The 20,333-nt window shown below is 33.3% G+C and overlaps 1 protein-coding gene across 2 annotated transcripts in view; it reads left to right on the forward strand.

Annotated features, from left to right (window-relative positions):
* LOC135139786 (LHFPL tetraspan subfamily member 6 protein-like) overlaps window positions 1–20,333 on the forward strand; it is a 198,865-nt gene that overhangs the window by 170,429 nt on the left and 8,103 nt on the right. Inside the window, exons 5-6 of one of the 2 annotated variants that reach the window (XM_064070121.1) lie at window positions 4,788–4,886; window positions 17,550–17,641. In XM_064070121.1, the coding sequence (XP_063926191.1) occupies window positions 4,788–4,886; window positions 17,550–17,641 (191 nt within the window). The remainder of the gene's footprint in view (window positions 1–4,787; window positions 4,887–17,549; window positions 17,642–20,333) is intronic. The other variant, XM_064070122.1, reaches the window with a different exon arrangement.

Below are 20,333 nucleotides of genomic sequence, written 5' to 3' on the forward strand. Positions count from 1 at the left end.
TTAATACATTTGAGATTGAAGCGGATAAGAAAGGGAAAATCGGAAATTTAATCGAGAAGTTTACGGAATATTTTACGCCGAAAACGAATTTGGTGTACCAAAGGCACAAATTTTTGACTAGAAAACAGACACAAGGTGAAACGACTCAGTATTACGTAACAGAATTGAAGAATTTGGCAAAAAATTGCAAATGGGGAGAGATAGAGAATGATCTCAATTGTAATGTCTTAATTTGTGGATTGATTTCTGAGAAATTGAGAGAAAGGCTCCTTGAAGATTCCGAAATGAAATTGGATAAAGCGATAAGGGTGTGCTTATCAGTGGAAGAGTCACAAAAACAAAATCAAGAAATCAGCGAAAAAGGTGAGATAGGGATAGTGCGAGCGAGACAGAAGTGCAGTGGTAAAGAAAGTGGGGCTGGTGGTTATAGTGATGGCAAGTCAAGAGCAGGTGAGAAGAGGTGGAAAACGAAAAAGGGCAGCAACAACAGCAAAACTACGATGTGTCAAAGATGCGGCTACAATCATGAAAAAAAACGATGTCCAGCGTATACAAAACAATGTAGTGAGTGTGGTGCTTATGGTCATTTTAAAAAAATGTGTTTCAAGAGAAGCGTATATGCGGTGGAAAATGAGATAAAAGAAGTGTTCGTAGGTTTAATAGGTAAAAAACAAAAAAAGAATAGTTGTAGAGAATGGAGTATTGTAATGAGAGTCGAGAGAAAAAAAGAAATTAAAATTAAGCTAGACACGGGAGCAATGGTTAATGTCATTAGTCAAAGTACATTAAAAAGTTTAGGGTTTGATTTAGAAAAAATGGAGAACATTAATTTAATTATAACTAATTTTACCCACAGAAGAGTTCCTGTGTTAGGAAAATGTAAGCTATGTTGTACTTTCCAAGGAAATGATTATGTCTTAGAATTTTGTGTAGTAAGAGATGAATGTCCTACTATATTAGGTCTTAATTCGTGCATACAACTGAATTTAATTAAACGGGTTGATAATATTAGCTGTAATAGAATAGTAGAAAGTTATAACGATGTTTTTAAAGGCATAGGTTGTCTGAGGGATCCCTATACAATTAAATTAAAAAGTAGCATTAGTCCAGTAGTTCATGCGCCAAGGAAAGTACCTTTTGCTCTTGTTAATAAGTTCAAAGCATGCTTAGAAAAAATGGATAAAGAGGGCATAATTTCTAAAGTAGATTATCCAACAGAATGGGTTAATCCAATAGTGCTTGTACATAAGCCAGACAGAACTTTGAGAATATGCTTAGATACAAGAAATTTAAATCAAAATATTTGTCGAGAACATTATCAGTTACCCACTTTTGAGGAACTAACTAGTAAACTAGCAGGTGCAAAAGTATTTTCGACTTTAGATGCTATGTCAGGGTTTTGGCAAATACCACTTGATAAAGAAAGTTCGGATCTATGCACTTTTCCCACACCGTTTGGACGGTATAAATTTTTACGTCTACCATTTGGTCTTACTTGTGCTCCAGAAGTATTTCATAAAAAATTTAAGGAAATTTTTGAGATTCCAGGAGTAGAAATTTATATCGATGATATATTAATTTATGCAAATAATCAGACAGAACATGACAGAATATTGAAACAAGTTTTAGACATTGCTAGAAAAAATAACATAAACTTTAATTTGAATAAGTGTAAATTTTCATGTTCAGAAGTTGTTTATATGGGTCATAAGATATGCGGCGAAGGTTTCTATCCAGATGATTCAAAAATTAAGGCTATCACCGAAATGCCGGTTCCACAAAATAAAAAAGACTTACAGAGATATTTAGGGTTTGTCACATATGTCGGGAAATTTATAAAAAACTTATCGAAGATTACAGCTGCGTTAAGGCAGTTATTAAAAAAGGCAGTGTCGTGGCATTGGACGGAATGCCATGAAAACGCATTTAAAGAGCTAAAAAATCAAATTATCAAATATCCGGTTTTACAATTTTTTGATTCAAAAAAGCCTATAGTTGTCACAGCAGATGCAAGTATAGATGGCGTAGGAGCCTGTTTATTGCAAAACGATAGTCCATGTATGTACGCCTCAAAATCTTTAACCGATACGGAGAAAAAATACGCGCAAATAGAGTCGAAAAATTGAATAATCTAAAGTTTAAAAGACGAAAAATTGAAAATCCAAAAAGTAAAAAGTCGAGAAACCGAAAAATCTTGAACTTGAAAAATCGAAAAGTCGAAATACTAAAAAAAAAACCAAAACTTAAATATCGAAAAATCGAAAAATTCAAGAAAAATTGAAGAATCGAATAATTAAGGCATTAAAAAATTGGACAATTGAGAAATCGAAAAGTCAAAAAAGGTAAAGTCGAGAAATCGCAACCTTAAAAAATCGAAAAATTGAAATATCAAAAACCTGAAAAATCGAAAAATTGAACAACTGAAAAATCGAAACTTTGGGAAGTCGAGAAATGGGAAAATAAAAAAATTGATTAATTAAGAAAAATATTGAAGAACTAAAAATCGAAAAACCTAAAATCAAAAACATTGAAAAATTAAAATATCGTAAAATTGAAATCCAAACATCAGAAAATCAAAAAATAAAAATTCGAAAATCTAAAATAAAAAAATCTAAAAACTGAAAAATCAACAGATCGAGAAATCTAAACTAGAAATTTTAAAATATTGGAAAATTGAAAAATAATTCAAAAATCAAAATATGGCGAAAATCGAAAAACCGAAAAACGGTCGTTAGTTTACGCTTGTAAAAAATTTCACCAGTACATATACGGTAAACGGATTACCATGGAAACCGACCACAAACCATTGGTACATATCTTTAATAAACCATTATATAGTTGTCCTCCTAGATTGCAGCGAATGTTTTTGCGTCTTCAACGATACGATATTAAATTAGTTTATAAACCAGGAAAAGAGCTTATTATCGCAGATACGTTATCGCGTGCACATTTATCAGGTACTCAGGGTGATGAAATGTTAGAGCAGGAAATAGAAGCACAAATTTGTATTTTACGAAAGGGATTAAACGCTACTGATTTAAAAATTTATGAAATAAAAAAAATGATGGCCCACGATCCAGAAATGAAGTTATTGTTTTATTATGTACGAAATGGGTGGCCTTCCTTGTTTAAAAAAGTTAATCCTTTAGTAAGGCAATATTATCCTTATAAATGTGACATTACAGAGGCTGAGGGACTGTTGTACGAAAATTCAAAATTAATTGTTCCTACTAGGTTGCGAGACGAGATTTTGGGAAGAATTCATTATGGACATTTGGGTATCAGTAAATGTAAAAACAGAGCTCGAGAATGTTTTTTTGGCCTAACATGCAGTACGAATTAGAAAATTTAATAAAAAACTGTAAAATTTGTCAACAATTTGGAAAAAATAAATACAAAGAGCCCATGTTACCCCATAAAATTCCGAATCGGCCGTGGGAAAAGGTGGCATGTGATCTATTTTATTTTGAAACTGACGTTTATTTATTAGTGGTGGATTATTTTTCAAAATACATTGAAATAGCGAAATTGATCGATTCCCAGTCATCAGAACAAATAATTATTGAATTAACATGGGGTTCCTAAAGTCGTCATAACTGATAATGGACCTCAGTTTAGTAGTATAATATTCAAGAAATTATCAAATGCGTGGGAGTTCCAACATATTACTTCAAGTCCTCTTTGGTCTCAATCTAATGGGTTAGTAGAAAGAAATGTACAGACTTTGAAAAAAATGTTAATTAAGGCTAAAAGTGACAACAAAGATTTTTATCTAACATTGTTAATGTATAGAAATACACCTCTTGATAATAAAATTAAATCTCCAGCTCAATTGCTAATGTCAAGAAGACTTAAAGATATTTTGCCTGTTCATGATTCGTTATTAAAACCTGTAAAAAACAATTATACACAAATTAGAAGAAATCTTTGTTTAAGACAGAATAAACAAAAATATTATTATGATAGGAATGTAAGAAGTAGAAGTACTAATTTTAAACGAAACCAACATGTATTGGTAAAAAATAGATTAAGTGAGAAAAAATGGAATAAAGGTGTTATAGCGAGTAAATCCACATGTAGGCCAAGGTCATATCATATTAAATTTGATGATGGAAATATGTTAACTAGAAATACAAAATTTATTAAATTAAGTAATGTAGAGGATCCTCAGAATTCTGAAAATGTAACAGATAATCAGGCATCTTGTAGTAATGATTTAGACAGTTCTGTGATAGATGTAAGCCAGGATTCAGAGGAAGAAGAAAATGTTGCAGAAGATGAAAAGTTTGTAGTACCAGAGCAAACATCAAGCGGAAGGGTAATAAAGCAGCCCAATCGTTTAACATATGGTAGATTTAAATAACAAAATAGTAGTACTATAGTTTAGAGAAAATTGTTTAAGTTAAAAAGGGAGATGTCATAAATGTATAAGTTTTTATTCTTGTAGTTTTTGTAAAAGAGTTTATCTTTATTTTAATAAAAAGTCAGTCGGCTCTAGAATGTATTTCAATACACACGTATAACAGCAGTGTCCATATTTACGTCCACATTAAGGATAAACAATTTTCGGCGTTAATTCCGGGCCCCCGGGGCTCCGGCCGGCCGATATTTATTTTAGCGGCAGTCGTGTCCGGTCCGTTGCCCCGGCGGCACATCTTGTTTATCGAATAAGAAAAAGGCGGAATAAATTCGCCGGCTTTCCGACACGAAAATCCCATTTTATTGTGTCATAGCAAAGTGAGATATGATGATTCCTCGGCCATTAAATATTTAACGTTTTGTTCCAGCTCTTCTCGTGATGGTGGGAGCTGCGGTTTATCCTGTGGGATGGGACAATCGCGAAGTGCGGGAGTCCTGCGGAAACTCCAGCCACATATACCGACTAGGTTAGTATAATCTAAGGCGATTGTCGTTCAGAAAGCGACTCTGATAACCCGCATATTAAGTAATAAGATCCATGCGGGAATGGCTTTTAGCCCAGAAACCCTATCGCCGGAGCCTTGATATCTGCCATGTTGTCTTGTCGTTTGATGTGTGGCGGTATCCGGAAGGGGAGGAATTTCTGGGGTTTCGATCAACATTATACAAATTTCGTAGGCCGCCTTGGAAAGGAACACCTGTTTTGGCCGCGGGCATAACTACATACGCTAATTTTGCGAGCCGAACACGCACTGGGAGGAATAAAAAGTGCGGCGAGTTTGCCGACGGAACGGAGAACAATGTGGGAAAAATCGTTAATTAATTGTATATTCATCTGTCGGGAAATTCGAACTTTGCGCAAACTTTCGCATTGTACTAGTTTTTAAAATGAATAGGTAATGAGGGCTTTGTTATTTCCGTTTATTACAGCCAATTAATTTCGAATTCTTAGTACTCGAGGCTATCATCGATGAAAGGGCGGTGCTGTGGAAGTTTTATTTTTATTTGGCCAAATCACCATTATTGCTGACGACGACAAAAGGAACAAAACTGTTTTGGCGGAGATCGTGACTCGTAAACAGACTTGACGTCCTAGACGGGGTTTTTAAATTTTTAAAACGCTCTAAAATATCTTAAAATTCATTTTTTGTGAAACTTGTTTAAAGTCAGTTATGATAGTTGCAATTTCTAGACGTCTTTGAAAGTGGCATAAACGTTTCAAGACAACTATACCCTAGAAGATAATGAAAAAGGAATCGCTACAATAAAAAATCAGACGACTAACTACTTTCATGTTTTCTTGACGTTTCATGATCCACTCAGTACGAAAAAATACATCTGTCATTTCTGTCTACTTCTCTGTGGTTAAAAACGCTAACCAAAATTTGTCTGATCATCCCCAGCAGCAATAGAATGACGTCATGTCCAAATTTTACATTGGTAGACGTTGTCTAAATTTTATAAAATAACGGAACTACTTGCTCCATTATTCCACAAATCTGTTCCAAATGTGTTCCAACCGTGGATATCCAAATTTTTGGAAAAAAAATAACATTTTACAATTTAATTTAAGTTCAAAATCGAATGCTTTGAAATTTTGCAAACTCTCGTAGTTTGTTATAAAAAAATCAAAACTGTATAACAATTTTTCGAATTTTCAATTTCTCGATTTTTCAGCTTCCGATTTCAGTTTTTCGGTATTTCAGTTTTAAGATTTTTTTAGTCATTTGATTCTTCAATTTTTCAATTTCTCGATTTTCAATTTTTCTGTTTCTCAATTTTCCGATATTTTTGGCGTTTCTAAATTTTCGATTTCTGAATTAATCGATTTTTCGGCTTTTCGATTTCTCGATTTTTTGACTTTTCAACTTGCAGATTTATCGAATTTTCCATTTTTTGATTTTCCCATTTCTCGATTTCTTGACTTTTAGATGTTTTGATTCGACTACTAGATTTCTTGATTTGACCGAATTTCAATTCTTCAATTTTTTGATTTTTAGATTTTTTGGTTTTTCAATTTTCGATTCTCCAATTTTTCTTTGATTTTTTAGTTTTTCTATTTTTCGATTCTCCAATTTTTCTTTGATTTTTTAGTTTTTCTATTTTTCGATTCAGTGTATTCAACAATTTCTCGATATTTCAGTTTTAGTATTTTTGAACATTTCGATTACTACATTTTTTGATTTTCTATTATATATAAGTTTTAAATTTTAGATTTTTCAGGTTTCTGATTTTTCAATTTTTCAATTCTTTAATTTTTCTTCGATTTTTCAGTTTTGAGTTTCTTCAACATTTCGGTTCTAAACTTTTCGATTTCCTGATTTTTTTCCATTTTCAAATTTTCAGTTTTTCAATTATTCAATGTTTTGATATTTTGATGTTCCTTAATGTTCCGATTTCTCGATTTCAATTTTTTAAATTTTAGATTTTTGGATTTCTCGATTTTTCGGTTCTGCGATTTTTTCAATTTTTCGAATTTTTTAGTTTTAGATTTTTCAACTTTTTGATAGTTTTAATTTCTCAATTTTTTGTTTTTCGATTTCTCGGTTTTAATTTTTCAGTTTTTCAAGTTTTCAGTTTTTTCAATTTTAGATTCTTTGCTTTCTCGATTTTTCGATTTTTCAGTTTTCCGAATTTTCTGTTTCAATTTGTCGAATTTTTAAATTTTAGATTTTATATTTTTTGATGTTTCGATTTCTTGGTATAGATTCTTTTGGTTTTTCAATTTTGCGATTTTTCAGTTTTTCAATTTTCGAATTCTGGATTTATCAAGATTTTTGCCGATTTTTTGACTTTTGAATTTTAAATTTTCAATTTTTTCAATTTTTAATTTTTCGATATTTCAATTTTATGCTGTTCCGATTCCTCGATTTTTCGTTATTTCGATTTCTCGATCTTTTGATGTGTTTTACGATTTTTAGATTTTTGATTTTTCGACTTTTTAATATTTTGCTTGCTCGACGACTCGACTTCTCGATTTTTAAGTTTTTGAATTCTTCCATTTTTCTATTTTTCAAGTTTTTTAGTTCTTCAATATTTCGATTTTTAAAATTTTCAATTTTTCGATTTCTCGATTTCTCGATATTTCAGTTTTTCGATTCTTCAATTTTTCTTCGATTTTTCAGTTTTTAGATTTCTCGATTTATTATCCATTTATCAATTTCTCGATATTTCTCTCGATTGGAATTTTTGAACATTTCGATTGTTATATTTTTCGATTTTTCGATTTCTCGATTTTATTCTTTTTCGACTTTTCAATTTTTTGTTGTTTCGATTTCTCGATTTTTCGTTTTTTAGTTCTTCAATTTTTTGAACTTTTCGAATTTTTAAATTTTTTGATGTTTTAATTTCTGGATCTTTCGATTTTTCGACTTCCCAGTTTTAAATTTATCGGTTTCAATTCCTGAATTTTTCGATTTTTCTGTTATTTGATTTCCCAAGTTTTTAATTTTTGAATCTTTCAATTTTTCGATTTTTCAGTTTTAGATTTTTCAACATTTAGATTATTAAATTTTTCGATTTCTCAATTTTTTTCCTGTTCAAATTTTCAGTTTTTCGATATGTTGGTTCCGATTTTCCGATTTCCATTTTTTCGATTTTTTAAATTTCAAATTTTTCGATTTTTCAGTTCTTCAATTCTATTTTCCATTTCTTGTTGTTTTCATTTGTCGATTTTTCTACTTTTCGACTTCTCGGTTTCTCAATTTTTCTTTTCTTCAGTTCTTCTATTTTTAAATTTTTTTGATGTTTCGATTTTTCAATGTTTCAATTTTTCGACTTCTTGCTTTTAGATTTTTCGGGTTTTTAATTTTTCCATTTTTAAAATTTTCACGTTTCGATTTCAGGATTTATCAAGATTTCGATATTTCGATTTTTCGACATATATTTTAAATTTTCCAGTATTGCAATTTTTAATTTTTCGATATTTCAAGTTTATGCCGTTTCGATTTTTCGACTTGTCGATCTTTTGAAGTGTCGATTTTTCAATGTTTTAGTTTTCCGATTTTTAGATTTTTCGACTTTTCGGTTTTTCCATTTCGCGGTCTTTCGATATGTCCATTTCCCAATTTTTCGAAATTTCAGTATGGTATTTTTTGTTTTTTCGATTTTTCATTTTTGTTATTCTTCAATTTTTTGATATTTTAAATTTTACGTTATTTCATTTTTCAATTTTTTGCTTTTGTTTTGATGTGTCAATTTAGCTATCTCGGTTTTTCGATTTTTAATTTTTTTCGATTTTTAGTTTTTGATCATTTTTCTGTTTTGGGAATTTTTCGTTTCTGATTAAATAATACCCTAGGGCATTAAGAATAGTTTCCGTAGTAAGTACAACAGAAAACGCTGTCGGCTGAAAACCAAATATTACTTATAATTTTTAGTGTATTACTGGTTGTATATGTATGTAAAAAGCACGGTATCTAGTAACAGGTAAAATTTATTGTGTTTGTGTAAAAATTATTCGTCAACAACATATTTTTCTACTTTATTTGTTGTTTAAATCCGAGCATAAAAAAGAGTTCTGGAGTAAATGCAACCAGTAAAAGAATGTGAAAAATGCCGTTTCTTTTTTTTTTGTAAATATCAAAAACTGCACGGTACGATATAAAATTTTGTATGTACCACGGATATTATTTCAAGTTTATGCCTTGATACATAAAAACCTATTTTATCTTTAAAATTATTTTTTTCAATTTAAATGAAGCGAATGAAAGTCCGACGAGGAAGTTGAGATTCCATAGACCCCCATAACCCATCGTCGGCAACATAAAACAATACTCGGCCAGCTGCGCATTTCAAAGACAAACAAAGATCCGATAGAACAATCCCGTAACAAAAACACGCCCCTATCCCTCCTGCATAAAACAAAAACTAATTTTGAAGTTCCCCGAAAGTCATTCGGCGAATTTAATTCCGAAATATTACAGGAAACTAGAAATATTAGAGCAGTTTCAGCCTACGGCTAAATTGGGATTTAAAGCGCTTCATGTTCAAACTATGAATTATACATCGTAGATAATTTGGACCGTTATATAGGCTCGAAAATTCACAATGTCAAGGGAAACGAGAAGGGTGAATGAGATACCTGTAAGGAAACTCCGGCATTATGCTGCCCTCTACTCCTCCACTTTGTTCAACTGATTCGTTCGTATTAAATTTCAGGAAAGTCGATTCAGCCAAGCTGTTGTTAAATCTTCATTTTTCAGTTAGCGGAATTCCGAGAGCAAAATCGCTCCCGAAAACAGTCCGTTTGAATGCCGCGCGAAAAGCTGCTTGAGGTTCTTTGAACGCACTATTTTTCGACAAGACGTCTTATTAAAAAAATAAATCCTCGGACGCGTTTTTATTCGACGATCCCGCTTCAAACGACTCAAAGATAAACATTTAACGCGGAGGATTTAGTTCGTACTCTTCCGACGAATAAAGAACGGGATTTTAAAAGACCGTCTACGTCCACAATTTACAACAAGCAAAACTGTTGCACCAGATTTGTCATTAATTAATTCAAATTAGTAATAACGGAGATAGAGTGTTCGGTGCAGATGCTAGCGCTTTAATTGTTATCGTATTAAGCTGATCATGTGTGGCTACAGCAAAAACGGACTCGTAAATCCACATTTCCGGTTGATCCTTGACGAGACGCTCCGATACTTCGAATCTAGAGCAAGCGTTTTCTTTCATAACAGTTCGACTTAGAAAAAAGGACAACACTGACCCTCCGTTTGCTTGACCTAGTTCACTCGGGCACTTTCTGGGAATCTACATTTCGGCTTCATATTAAAATAATATTCTTATATCGTCGAAATGGAAAATGGAAATCCCTTTCAGCTGTCCATTATGTAGATGCGGCCGAAATTAAACATTGGTGATTTCGGGCCCGAGAGGCTTAATTTTTCCGCCCTGTCAATCGCATAATTTAGAAATTTCCTCGAACGAGGAAGTGCATTAAAATCGTCCGCACGTCGGCTCCATTTGCCGAAGTACAAATTTAAGCATAAAAGTTTCGAATTCGATTTATAAATACCGGCTGCGAGGGAAGAGTAAAATCGAAAATTCTGCTTAATAGCTAACAAGAGTGTTTAGTTCGGGACACGTCGGACGGTCCAGAAGTTGCATATTTAAGCGACCTTAGTTAAGCGCAATTTGACAGTCTCTCGTGGACGAGACGAAGGCGAGCCCTGACTCCTAAGCCGATCTATTGTTTTTGCTAAACGTGCTCCCTTCCTCATGCATTTTCCATCCAGAGCCCTGAATATTAATCCACATTTAAACAAAGCGCATTATACCCTTCAAACAAAACTCACAGTTTCGTTGCGAACTACAATTTCAAGTTTTCGCTGCATTTGCGCAGAGTCCGGCCTTGTGCTAAAGACTAATGCTCACGAACTCGCCTTTGTTGGAAACACATTCACGTCATTGTGTTTCCTCCAGTGGCGCGGAGTTCGGCGTAATGCTCACATTGTTCGTCGTAAACAAAAATTTTTCTCAAAATAGGAAACATTCCTTTGTCTGTGTGCAAATAGTTGCCGGGAAGGCAGTAATTCAGAGACGGCACTTTGAACTTTTAATGGAAGAACAGAGACGAGTAACAATTTTTTTAACGAGGATTTCACGAAATTACGGTGTATCGGGAGGTAAAAATTGAGGCGCGAAGCCGCCGCTTATTCCACTTACAGATTTTATTGAATTTATGTCAAGTATGAAGTTCTGTGGATGAATATAAAACTAGATGTTGCCAAGACATCAGAATGTGCAAAGGCGAGCTTAACGTAACCAAATGTGCGCCCGAGTAAATTACAGCTTGCCATTCCTCCCGAGAAGATTACTGTATCAGACCTGATCAAAATATGGAAGCTACTTTGAAGTAGATGTGCAATTTTAAAAAGTAATTTGTCGTTGGGGAGATCAAAAGTGTCTTCGAGGTGTCGTTAGGGTTCATTTCTCGTTACTTTATTCACTTCCTGCTGAATTAATTAATGAAATGCCAGATTCCCGTTAGCTTAGCACAAGATTAAATTCGAAACTTATTAAATTAAACAATTCGCGAAATTGCAAACAGGACGCTGTTAACTGCAGATGCAAATGTTAGTTTTGCTGCAGACGGTTGTACCTTGCTTAATATCAAATAGAAATTTATTAAAGCGATTGTTTAAGTTCGCTGTCTCTAGTTGGAAAGCAAACTGCTACTGCATAACTAGACGAAATTTGCTCATCTTATGTTGTTCTAATTGTGATCAACAAGACTAGATTAGAGTGTCTTGATACGTTTTGTTATAAACAAAGAGTTGAGCAGCAGCAATTTATTTACGATTTTTTCCCTCCGTCTGTCTGGGACGTTTTTGGAAATTAATAATGTTAAAACATGAAAGGAACACCCCCACAGTGTATTGCGTTCCTCCATCAAAGTGTGTTCTTTGAACAACCAAATCCATATCGGAATTAGAAGACGAGATCAAAAAGAATTTGTTTTGCGACAAAATAAATTTCAGACCGACCTTTCCCTTATTTTTTCCCCCTGGTTTGTCGAATATTTTTGTGCATTAATATTTTTCCAAAAAAAAGAAAAAATCCAAGATAAATTTTAATACGGTTCGACGTTTTCTCTCGGAGCGAAATAAAAAGCAAAGGCATAAACTCTCGAAGCCATTCCCGTATTAAAACGAAATTTATCGCGCCGCCATACCTCCCGTTATATGTTAATAAATTCATAGAGTAAATATGCTCGAGTCCGCCACCTCCGCGTTTACAAACTTTTCTAGCTCGGTGAGATTACTCGCTGGCCGAGTACATTTAGCCAAATATTTATGGCCCGAAGTTCTCGAAGAAATCCAGCTCCCTGATGAAACTAGCCAACTTTCCAAATTCGCAATCAAAACGAGACAATAGAAGATACTTCATCCCTGGCGATACATCCAAAGACAGAATTTATTCCCGGAATTACTTTCCGCGCTGTTAAATTAAATCACCGACTCCGAAAATAAAACAAATTAATAATAAATAAAAGGTTAAGTGTTGTGTGAAAAAAGTTGCCGAACCCGGACGAAAGTTGAAGTGCGGACACTCCGGGCGCGACGAATTTCGCATAAAGCGGACGGGAAAAGTTGATCGGGGAAGAGTTTTAAATACAAATTTCTCATAAATCCCCGAAAACGGTCAGAACTTCGACCGCTTACAACGCATAGGGTCCATTGTCTAAATTAGCACGACTGCACTTGAAAAGTTCCGAACTTTTCGCTTAAACGCGCCAAAATAGACCCGGACTTCCGCCAAACGCGGGCTTTGCGGCGGCCGAGATACGAAATCGCAGGCGGCGCATTGAGGGCGGACCACGGAAAATCCGCCGCCTCCAGTGAAAATAATAAAATCAGGTTTCGAAGTTCAGTCGAATAACTTTCGACCATTTTTACTTCCACGACGAAACTTAAGAAAACATTATAATCGAGTCCATCGGGCGACCGGCTACTTTTATGTTTTCTCGACGTTTCATGACCCCTAGAATATAAAGAAATAAATGAACCGTTTCCGTCTGTCTGTCTGTCAAAAAAAATCAAAATTTCTTCGTTCATCATCCCCTTTCCACAATTCTTCAATTTCACGATTTTTTTTAATTTTCAATTTCACGATAAATCGATTTTTCAATTCTTTGATTTTTTAATTTTTTTTGACTTTCCCATTTCTCGATTTCTGGAATTTTCGGTTTTTCAATTTTTCCATTTTTAAAATTTTCAATTTTCGACTTTTAGATTTTTCGATTCTTCAATTTTCAGTTTTTGGATTTTTCAACATTTCGATTCTTAAATTTTTGGATTTCTCGATTGTTTTCCTTTTCAATTTTTTCAATTTTTCGATCTTTTTGGATGTGTCAATTTCTCGATTTTTCAATTCTTCCACTTCTGCGGTTTAGATTTTTCGATTTTTCAACTTTACGATTTTAAAATTTTTCATTTCTTCGATTTTTAAAATGTATGATATTTTATCGAGATTTCGATATTTCGATTATTCAATTTTCCGATTTTTAGATTTTTCAAATATTCGATTTTTCGATTTATCGATTCTTTTAAATTTTTAAATTTTTCAACTTATAATTCGAATTCTCGATTTTTAAGATTTTGAACTTCTTGGTTATTTGATTTCCCGATCTTTTGATGTTTCGATTTCTGGATATTTGGGTTTTTCGATTTTTAGACTTTTCGGATTTCGATTTATCGATCTTCCAATATGTTTCGACTTTCCAATTTTTTGATTTCTAGAGTTTTCGAGATTTTGGTTTTGGGAGTTTTCAGTTTCTCGATTTTTCAGTTTTTCTATTTTAATTTGTAGATTTTTCAATTTTTCGTTTTTTTTTAATTTTTCATATTTTTTGGATTTTTTCATTTTTAATACTTCAATTTTTTGATTTCTGGATTTTTCAGTTTTTCAATTCTTAATTTTTCGATTTTACAATTTTTCCATTTTTAAAATTTCCAATTTTCGATCTTTAAATACTTCCATAATTTTTCAGTGTTTGGATTTTTCAACATTTCGATTCTTAAATTTTTCGATTATTCTATTTTTCAATTTTTTTTCCTTTTCGATTTTTCAATTTTTCGATTTTTCGACTTCTGGAGTTTAGATATTTTAATTTTTCAAGTTTACGATTTTTAAATTTTTAATTATACGATCTATGATGTTTTATCGAGATTTCGATATTTCGATTGTTCAATTTCCCGATTTTTCGATTTTTCAAATATTTGATTTTTCGATTTATTCGGCTTTCGATTTATCGATCTTCCAATATCTTGGAGTTTCGACTTTCCAGTTTTTTGATTTCTGAAGTTTTCTGGATTTTGGTTTAGGAAGTTTTCAGTTTTTCTATTTTTATTCCTAGATTTTTCTTTTTTCATTTTTTTAAACTTTTTCATGTTTTTCGATTTTTTAATTTTTAATAGTTCGATTCTTCGATTTCTCGACATTTCAGTTTGTTTATTTTCAAATTTTTCCAATTTTTCGATTTCTCAATTTCCCACTTTTTCGGTACTTCAAATTCTTAAATCACCAAATCGTCAAGGCTTCAAAATCCTCAAATCATCAAATCCCAAAAATCCTGAATTCCTCAAAATCTTTAAATCACGAAATCATCAAAATCCCCAAACTTCAAAATTCTCAAATCTCTAAATCTCCAAACCTCATCAAGTCCTCAAGATCCTGAATTTCTCAGAATCCTGAAATCATGAAGTCCTCAAAATTTTCCAATTCTCAAAATTATCAAAATCCTCAAATCATCAATACTTTAAAATTCTCAAATCACCACGTCCTCAAATCTTAAAATCACCAAAGTATCAGATCTCAAAAATCTTTAATTTCTCAAATCACGAAATCCTTAAAAAAATCCCCAAATTCGAGATTCTCAAAACCTCAAAATCCGAAAATTCTCAAATTCATCAATATCCTCCAATCCCCAAAATCACCAAATCGCCAAATCGTCAAAACCTCAATCCTCAATTCACCAGATCTTCAAATCATCAAATCCTCAACATCCTCAAAACTTAAAAACCCTGAATTCTCCAAAATCTTTAAATCACGAAATTACCAAAATCCGAGGATTCTCAAATTACTAAATCCTCAAAATCCTGAATTCTTCAAAATCCCGAATTCCTCAAAATCCACAAAATCTTCCAATCCTCAAAATCACCAAATCACCAAATCGTCAAAACCTCAATCCTGAAATCATCAAATCCTCAGTATCTTCAGTTTCTCAAATCTTCAAAACCTCAAAATTTTCAAATCACCAAAAACTCCTCAAATAATCATAATCCTCAAATCACCAAATCATCACATCCCAAAAATCCTGAATTCCTGAAAATCTTTAAATCACGAAATTCTCAAAATCCCCAAACCTCAGAATTCTCAAATCACCAAATCCTTAAGTTTCTCAAATCGCCAAATCATCAGAATCTTCAAAACTTCAAAATTCCAAAATCTTTAAAATTCTCAAATCACCAAGGTGTCAGATCTTAAAAATCCTGAATTCCTCAAATCCTCCATATCTTCAAATTGTCCAAATTCTTAAATCCTCGAAATTCTCAAAACCTCAAAATCCGAAAATTCTCAAATCAGGAATTCATCAATATCCTCCAATCCTCAAAATCACCAAATCCTCAACATCCTCAAAACCTAAAAACCCTGAATTCTCCAAAATCTTTAAATCACGAAATCACCAAAATCCGAGGATTCTCAAAATTCTCAAATTACTAAATCCTCAAAATCCTGAATTCTTCAAAATCCCGAATTCCTCAAAATCCACAAAATCTTCCAATCCTCAAAATCACCAAATCACCAAATCGTCAAAACCTCAATCCTGAAATCACCAAATCCTCAGAATCTTCAGTTTTTCAAATCTTCAAAACCTCAAAATTTTCAAATCACCAAAAACTCAAAATCCTCAAATAATCATAATGCTCAAATCACCAAACCATCACATCCCAAAAATCCTGAATTCCCGAAAATCTTTAAATCACGAAATTCTCAAAATCCCCAAACCTCAAAATTTTCAAATCACCAAATCCTTAATTTTCTCAAATCGCCAAATCATCAGAATCCTCAAAACTTCAAAATTTCAAAATCTTTAAAATTTTCAAATCACCAAGGTATCAGATCTTAAAAATCCTGAATTCCTCAAATCCTCCATATCTTCAAATTGTCCAAATTCTTAAATCCTCGAAATTCTCAAAACCTCAAAATCCGAAAATTCTCAAATCAGGAATTCATCAATATCCTCCAATCCTCAAAATCACCAAATCCTCAACATCCTCAAAACCTAAAAACCCTGAATTCTCCAAAATCTTTAAATCACGAAATCACCAAAATCCGAGGATTCTCAAAATTCTCAAATTACTAAATCCTCAAAATCCTGAATTCTTCAAAATCCCGAATTCCTCAAAATCCACAAAATCTTCCAATCCTCAAAATCACCAAATCACCAAATCGTCAAAACCTCAATCCTGAAATCACCAAATCCTCAGAATCTTCAGTTTTTCAAATCTTCAAAACCTCAAAATTTTCAAATCACCAAAAACTCAAAATCCTCAAATAATCATAATGCTCAAATCACCAAATCATCACATCCCAAAAATCCTGAATTCCTGAAAATCTTTAAATCACGAAATTCTCAAAATCCCCAAACCTCAAAATTTTCAAATCACCAAATCCTTAATTTTCTCAAATCGCCAAATCATCAGAATCCTCAAAACTTCAAAATTTCAAAATCTTTAAAATTTTCAAATCACCAAGGTATCAGATCTTAAAAATCCTGAATTCCTTAATCCTCCATATCTTCAAATTGTCCAAATTCTTAAATCCTCAAATCACGAATTCATCAAAATCCTCCAGTCCTCAAAATCACCAAATCACCAAGTCCTCAATTTACCTGATCCTCAACTCACCAAATCCTCAAGATCCTCAAATCCTAAAAATCCTGAATCCCTCAAAATCTTGAAATCACGAAATCCTCAAAAGTCCGAGGATACTCAAAATTCTTAAATTACCAAATCCGGAAATTTCTCAAATCAACAAATCATCAAATCCTCAAAATCCTGAATTCCTCAAAATCTTCAGAATTAATCCTCAAATCACTAAATCTTCAAAATCTTCAATTTCTCAAATCATTAAAACCTCAAAATGCTCAAAACTTCAAAATCCCCAAATACCAAAATCCTCGGATCATCAATTGAAAAATTGTTATTAAAATAGATACCGAACTCACACTCAGTGGACGACACGCTACAGACTTCACGTTTTGAAAATTCCGCCGATTCTACTTTCTAGCAAACAATTTAGAAAAACCGGAATCGCTGCGTTGCCGTCCATTTCCGTTTAACAAAAGCTCTAAATTTATCAACCCCGAAGAGATATTGTTTTCATATTTGCGCCCCCGAAACTCATTCTTACGATGAGCGGTCTCATCCATCGTCTCCCTCGAATTATTGCCTGTCAGTTACTTATTGAACGGTCAATATTCATTCCCCGGATTTGGATCAGTAATTCTCGCCTTTTCTGCTCGCACCTATTCTCGCTCAATTTGGTGTTGGCAAGGACGATAAAACCCCGACACCACTTGGGTTTTTTTTATCTAATTTGTTAATTATTTGTTTCAGGGACCTGTGAATTGTCGTGGTCAGTTTATTTGTTAGCCAGCGCAGTGCTACTACTACTTCTTTGTTTCTGTTTGAGTTTTTGCGCGTCTCGGGTAAGTAGAAAGTTGCCGAGTGGATGGAGGGTGTGGTGTTTGTGTTTATTTTTCCCCCGATAAAAATGTACACTGTGATGGCATGTCGTCGAACACGAGTTTTAATTATTTTTTTGTGCGATCGCGGCATGCACGACCAACAAGTGAAGTTGATGAAAATTAGTTTAGCTTTCGGCTCCGGTGTCACCGGATTCACTTTTTCGGTCTATTTTTACGTTAACAGCATGATCTTTGTCTAGAAAATAATTAAATCCGACGACCTTGTCGTGGAGATTTGTCAAGGAACGGCTCTGCCGCAGAGAACCCGGACGCGAACTGCGGGCCCCATAATTTGAATTTTATCATGAATAAAGAGATTCCAGGATTTTCGTTCTCGTAGGCACCCATAAATTCGGAACGATGTAACAAGGCTAACAATAGATAGGGTTAGCGCAATATTTTAACCAAAGCAAGTGTGGCCGTGGGTTGTCTATTTCCTAGAAAATATCGTTTACAGCTTCTATCCCTCCAGCATCGACACACGATAAGTTGCACGGTGGGAATGAGAACCGAGGTCAGGAAGATCATCACTTCCGCCGCCCCGAGTGCTCTCCAGGTCAGAGTTTTCCCTCAAGACTTAAAACTAAATTTGATCGTTTCCTTGCAGGAAATTGTCTTTAAATCTATAGCCGATCGGGACAGGTGAATTTTCTCTAGTATTTATTTTTGCGCGGGACTATTGTTAGCCGAGGAATTGGTGACACGTCGAATGTGGCTTTAGAGTGTTTTCCGCAACGAGGGTTTCTCTTTGTGAGAAAATTGAACGTCGAGGATCGATTTATAACGAACGATAACGACGCAGCCTGTGTACGTACACATTACACTTTTCTGGAGTTTTAATTTCACATATTCACAGCGCGCTCTCGCTGGAGGCGCTTCTCTCACCTCCCACACTATCGATATTTTTCGCGGCGTTATCTCGTGCGATGTCCCTAATCTGATAAAATTTCATTTCATATAAGTATTCCCCCAAGGCGCTTATGAGGTCTGACGGGAAGAGTGGAACGCTTAACTTAAGTGCTCTTAATTGAATCTATTACTTACGTCTATTTGCTTAAGAGTCGGGAGGCGCTTATGAAATTTCTTACCCTAAATGTGTTTCTTCATCATTGTTTGAACTCCATTTATAACATCTTTGTTGGTGGAATTCCACATTCGCGCCGCACCACACCCGACGTAGTTAGCCGACATACACATCTCGTTATTTGCATGAATAAACATGAATTGAAATCTGCAACTAACAAGTACATCAGGTAAAGTTAGACTCGGTTCGGGAAAAAGTAAATTGGAAACAAACACAAACAACGATGTCGCTTTAATCAGTCCAGGACGACGAATTAGTCGCTAGTTTTGTTTATTTAGTAAGGTAGAAAACTGAATCGTACAGACGACGACTTAAAATAAACATGTATTTAGAGTATGCATTTCAATAAAATGCAATTATTTTCGTTCTCTTTGTTTTCGAATGTATTCGATTTCGTCGTCTGGAAGGAAATTTTTGGAGCAACTTTGGCTTCTGCCGAGTTCTGGATTCAGATGTCATAATAATTAATATAGATGATATATTATCGGATCTATGGTTGATTTCTAGTCATGTTGAAATGACGTGGATGAATATTCATTCAGACTATATATTATAGTTACTGCTGTCAGATGTCTCGCTGACAGCGCTGCGACTGACTACAGTGTTAAAAACTGGACGGTTTCTGGACTAATTTTGTATCTCTGAGTTCTTTTCTGACATCAGTTGTTGAATATTGCGCTATTTTGAACGAAATCCTTTTTAATCCAAACTGAAAAACTAAATTTAAAATTTGACAGTATGTAAGTCCGGAACAGGATAAGATTCCGGGTTTCGGTTTTCACTATTCGATTTTTTGGAGTTTTTTAGCCACATTGGTTGATTTTCAGTACGGATTCTACGTCCGTGTGGAATTGACGGACAAATATATCATTTTTTGGAAAGTGTAGAAATTTTAATCTTTTTTTTAAATCAACAAGTTCCGGAGACATGTTTTAGGCCCTGATTATTGCTCAGGAAGTTCAAATTAGTTAAATGAGTATTTTTTTGAGAAATCAGGTGTGTTTAAGGAAAATCGTTTGACATGGTTTAAATCCTGAAAATTTCACTAATTCGAAAAAACGAACTCAAAATAAAAGTTTTTGATCCTTTTCAGTTTTTCGTTTTCTCAATTTTTCAATTTCTTGAGTATTATTTTATATTTTCCCCTATTTTTTAATTTTCGTTTTCTAGATTTTATATCACAATTTCTTGTTTTTTCATTTCCTTGATTTTTCAATATTTTTTTTCGATTTTATCATTTTTCGTTTATTCAATTTTTCAAATTTTCAATCTTATTTTTAAGTTTTTCAATATCGCAACTTTTGGATTTCTCAATTATTCAATTTTCCATTTTCTTTAATTTTCAAACTGTATTTCGATCTTACAATATTACGTTTTTTCTTGGATTTTACAATTTTTTGTTTTTTCATTTTCTTTCATTTCTCAGTTTTCACATTTTTCCATGTTTCTGTTTTCATAATTTTTAGTTTTTTGGCAATTTTAATTTTTCAATTCTTCAATTTCCCGACTTCCAAATTTTTCAGTTTTTCATTTTTTCAATTTTGCAATTTTGCAATTTTCGATATTACA

This window comes from Zophobas morio, unplaced genomic scaffold (genome assembly GCF_036711695.1).
Source record: "Zophobas morio isolate AGI-343-1 ecotype UQ-CSIRO unplaced genomic scaffold, CSIRO_AGI_Zmor_V1 ptg000033l, whole genome shotgun sequence".
Classification (NCBI taxonomy): Eukaryota; Metazoa; Arthropoda; class Insecta; order Coleoptera; family Tenebrionidae; genus Zophobas; species Zophobas morio.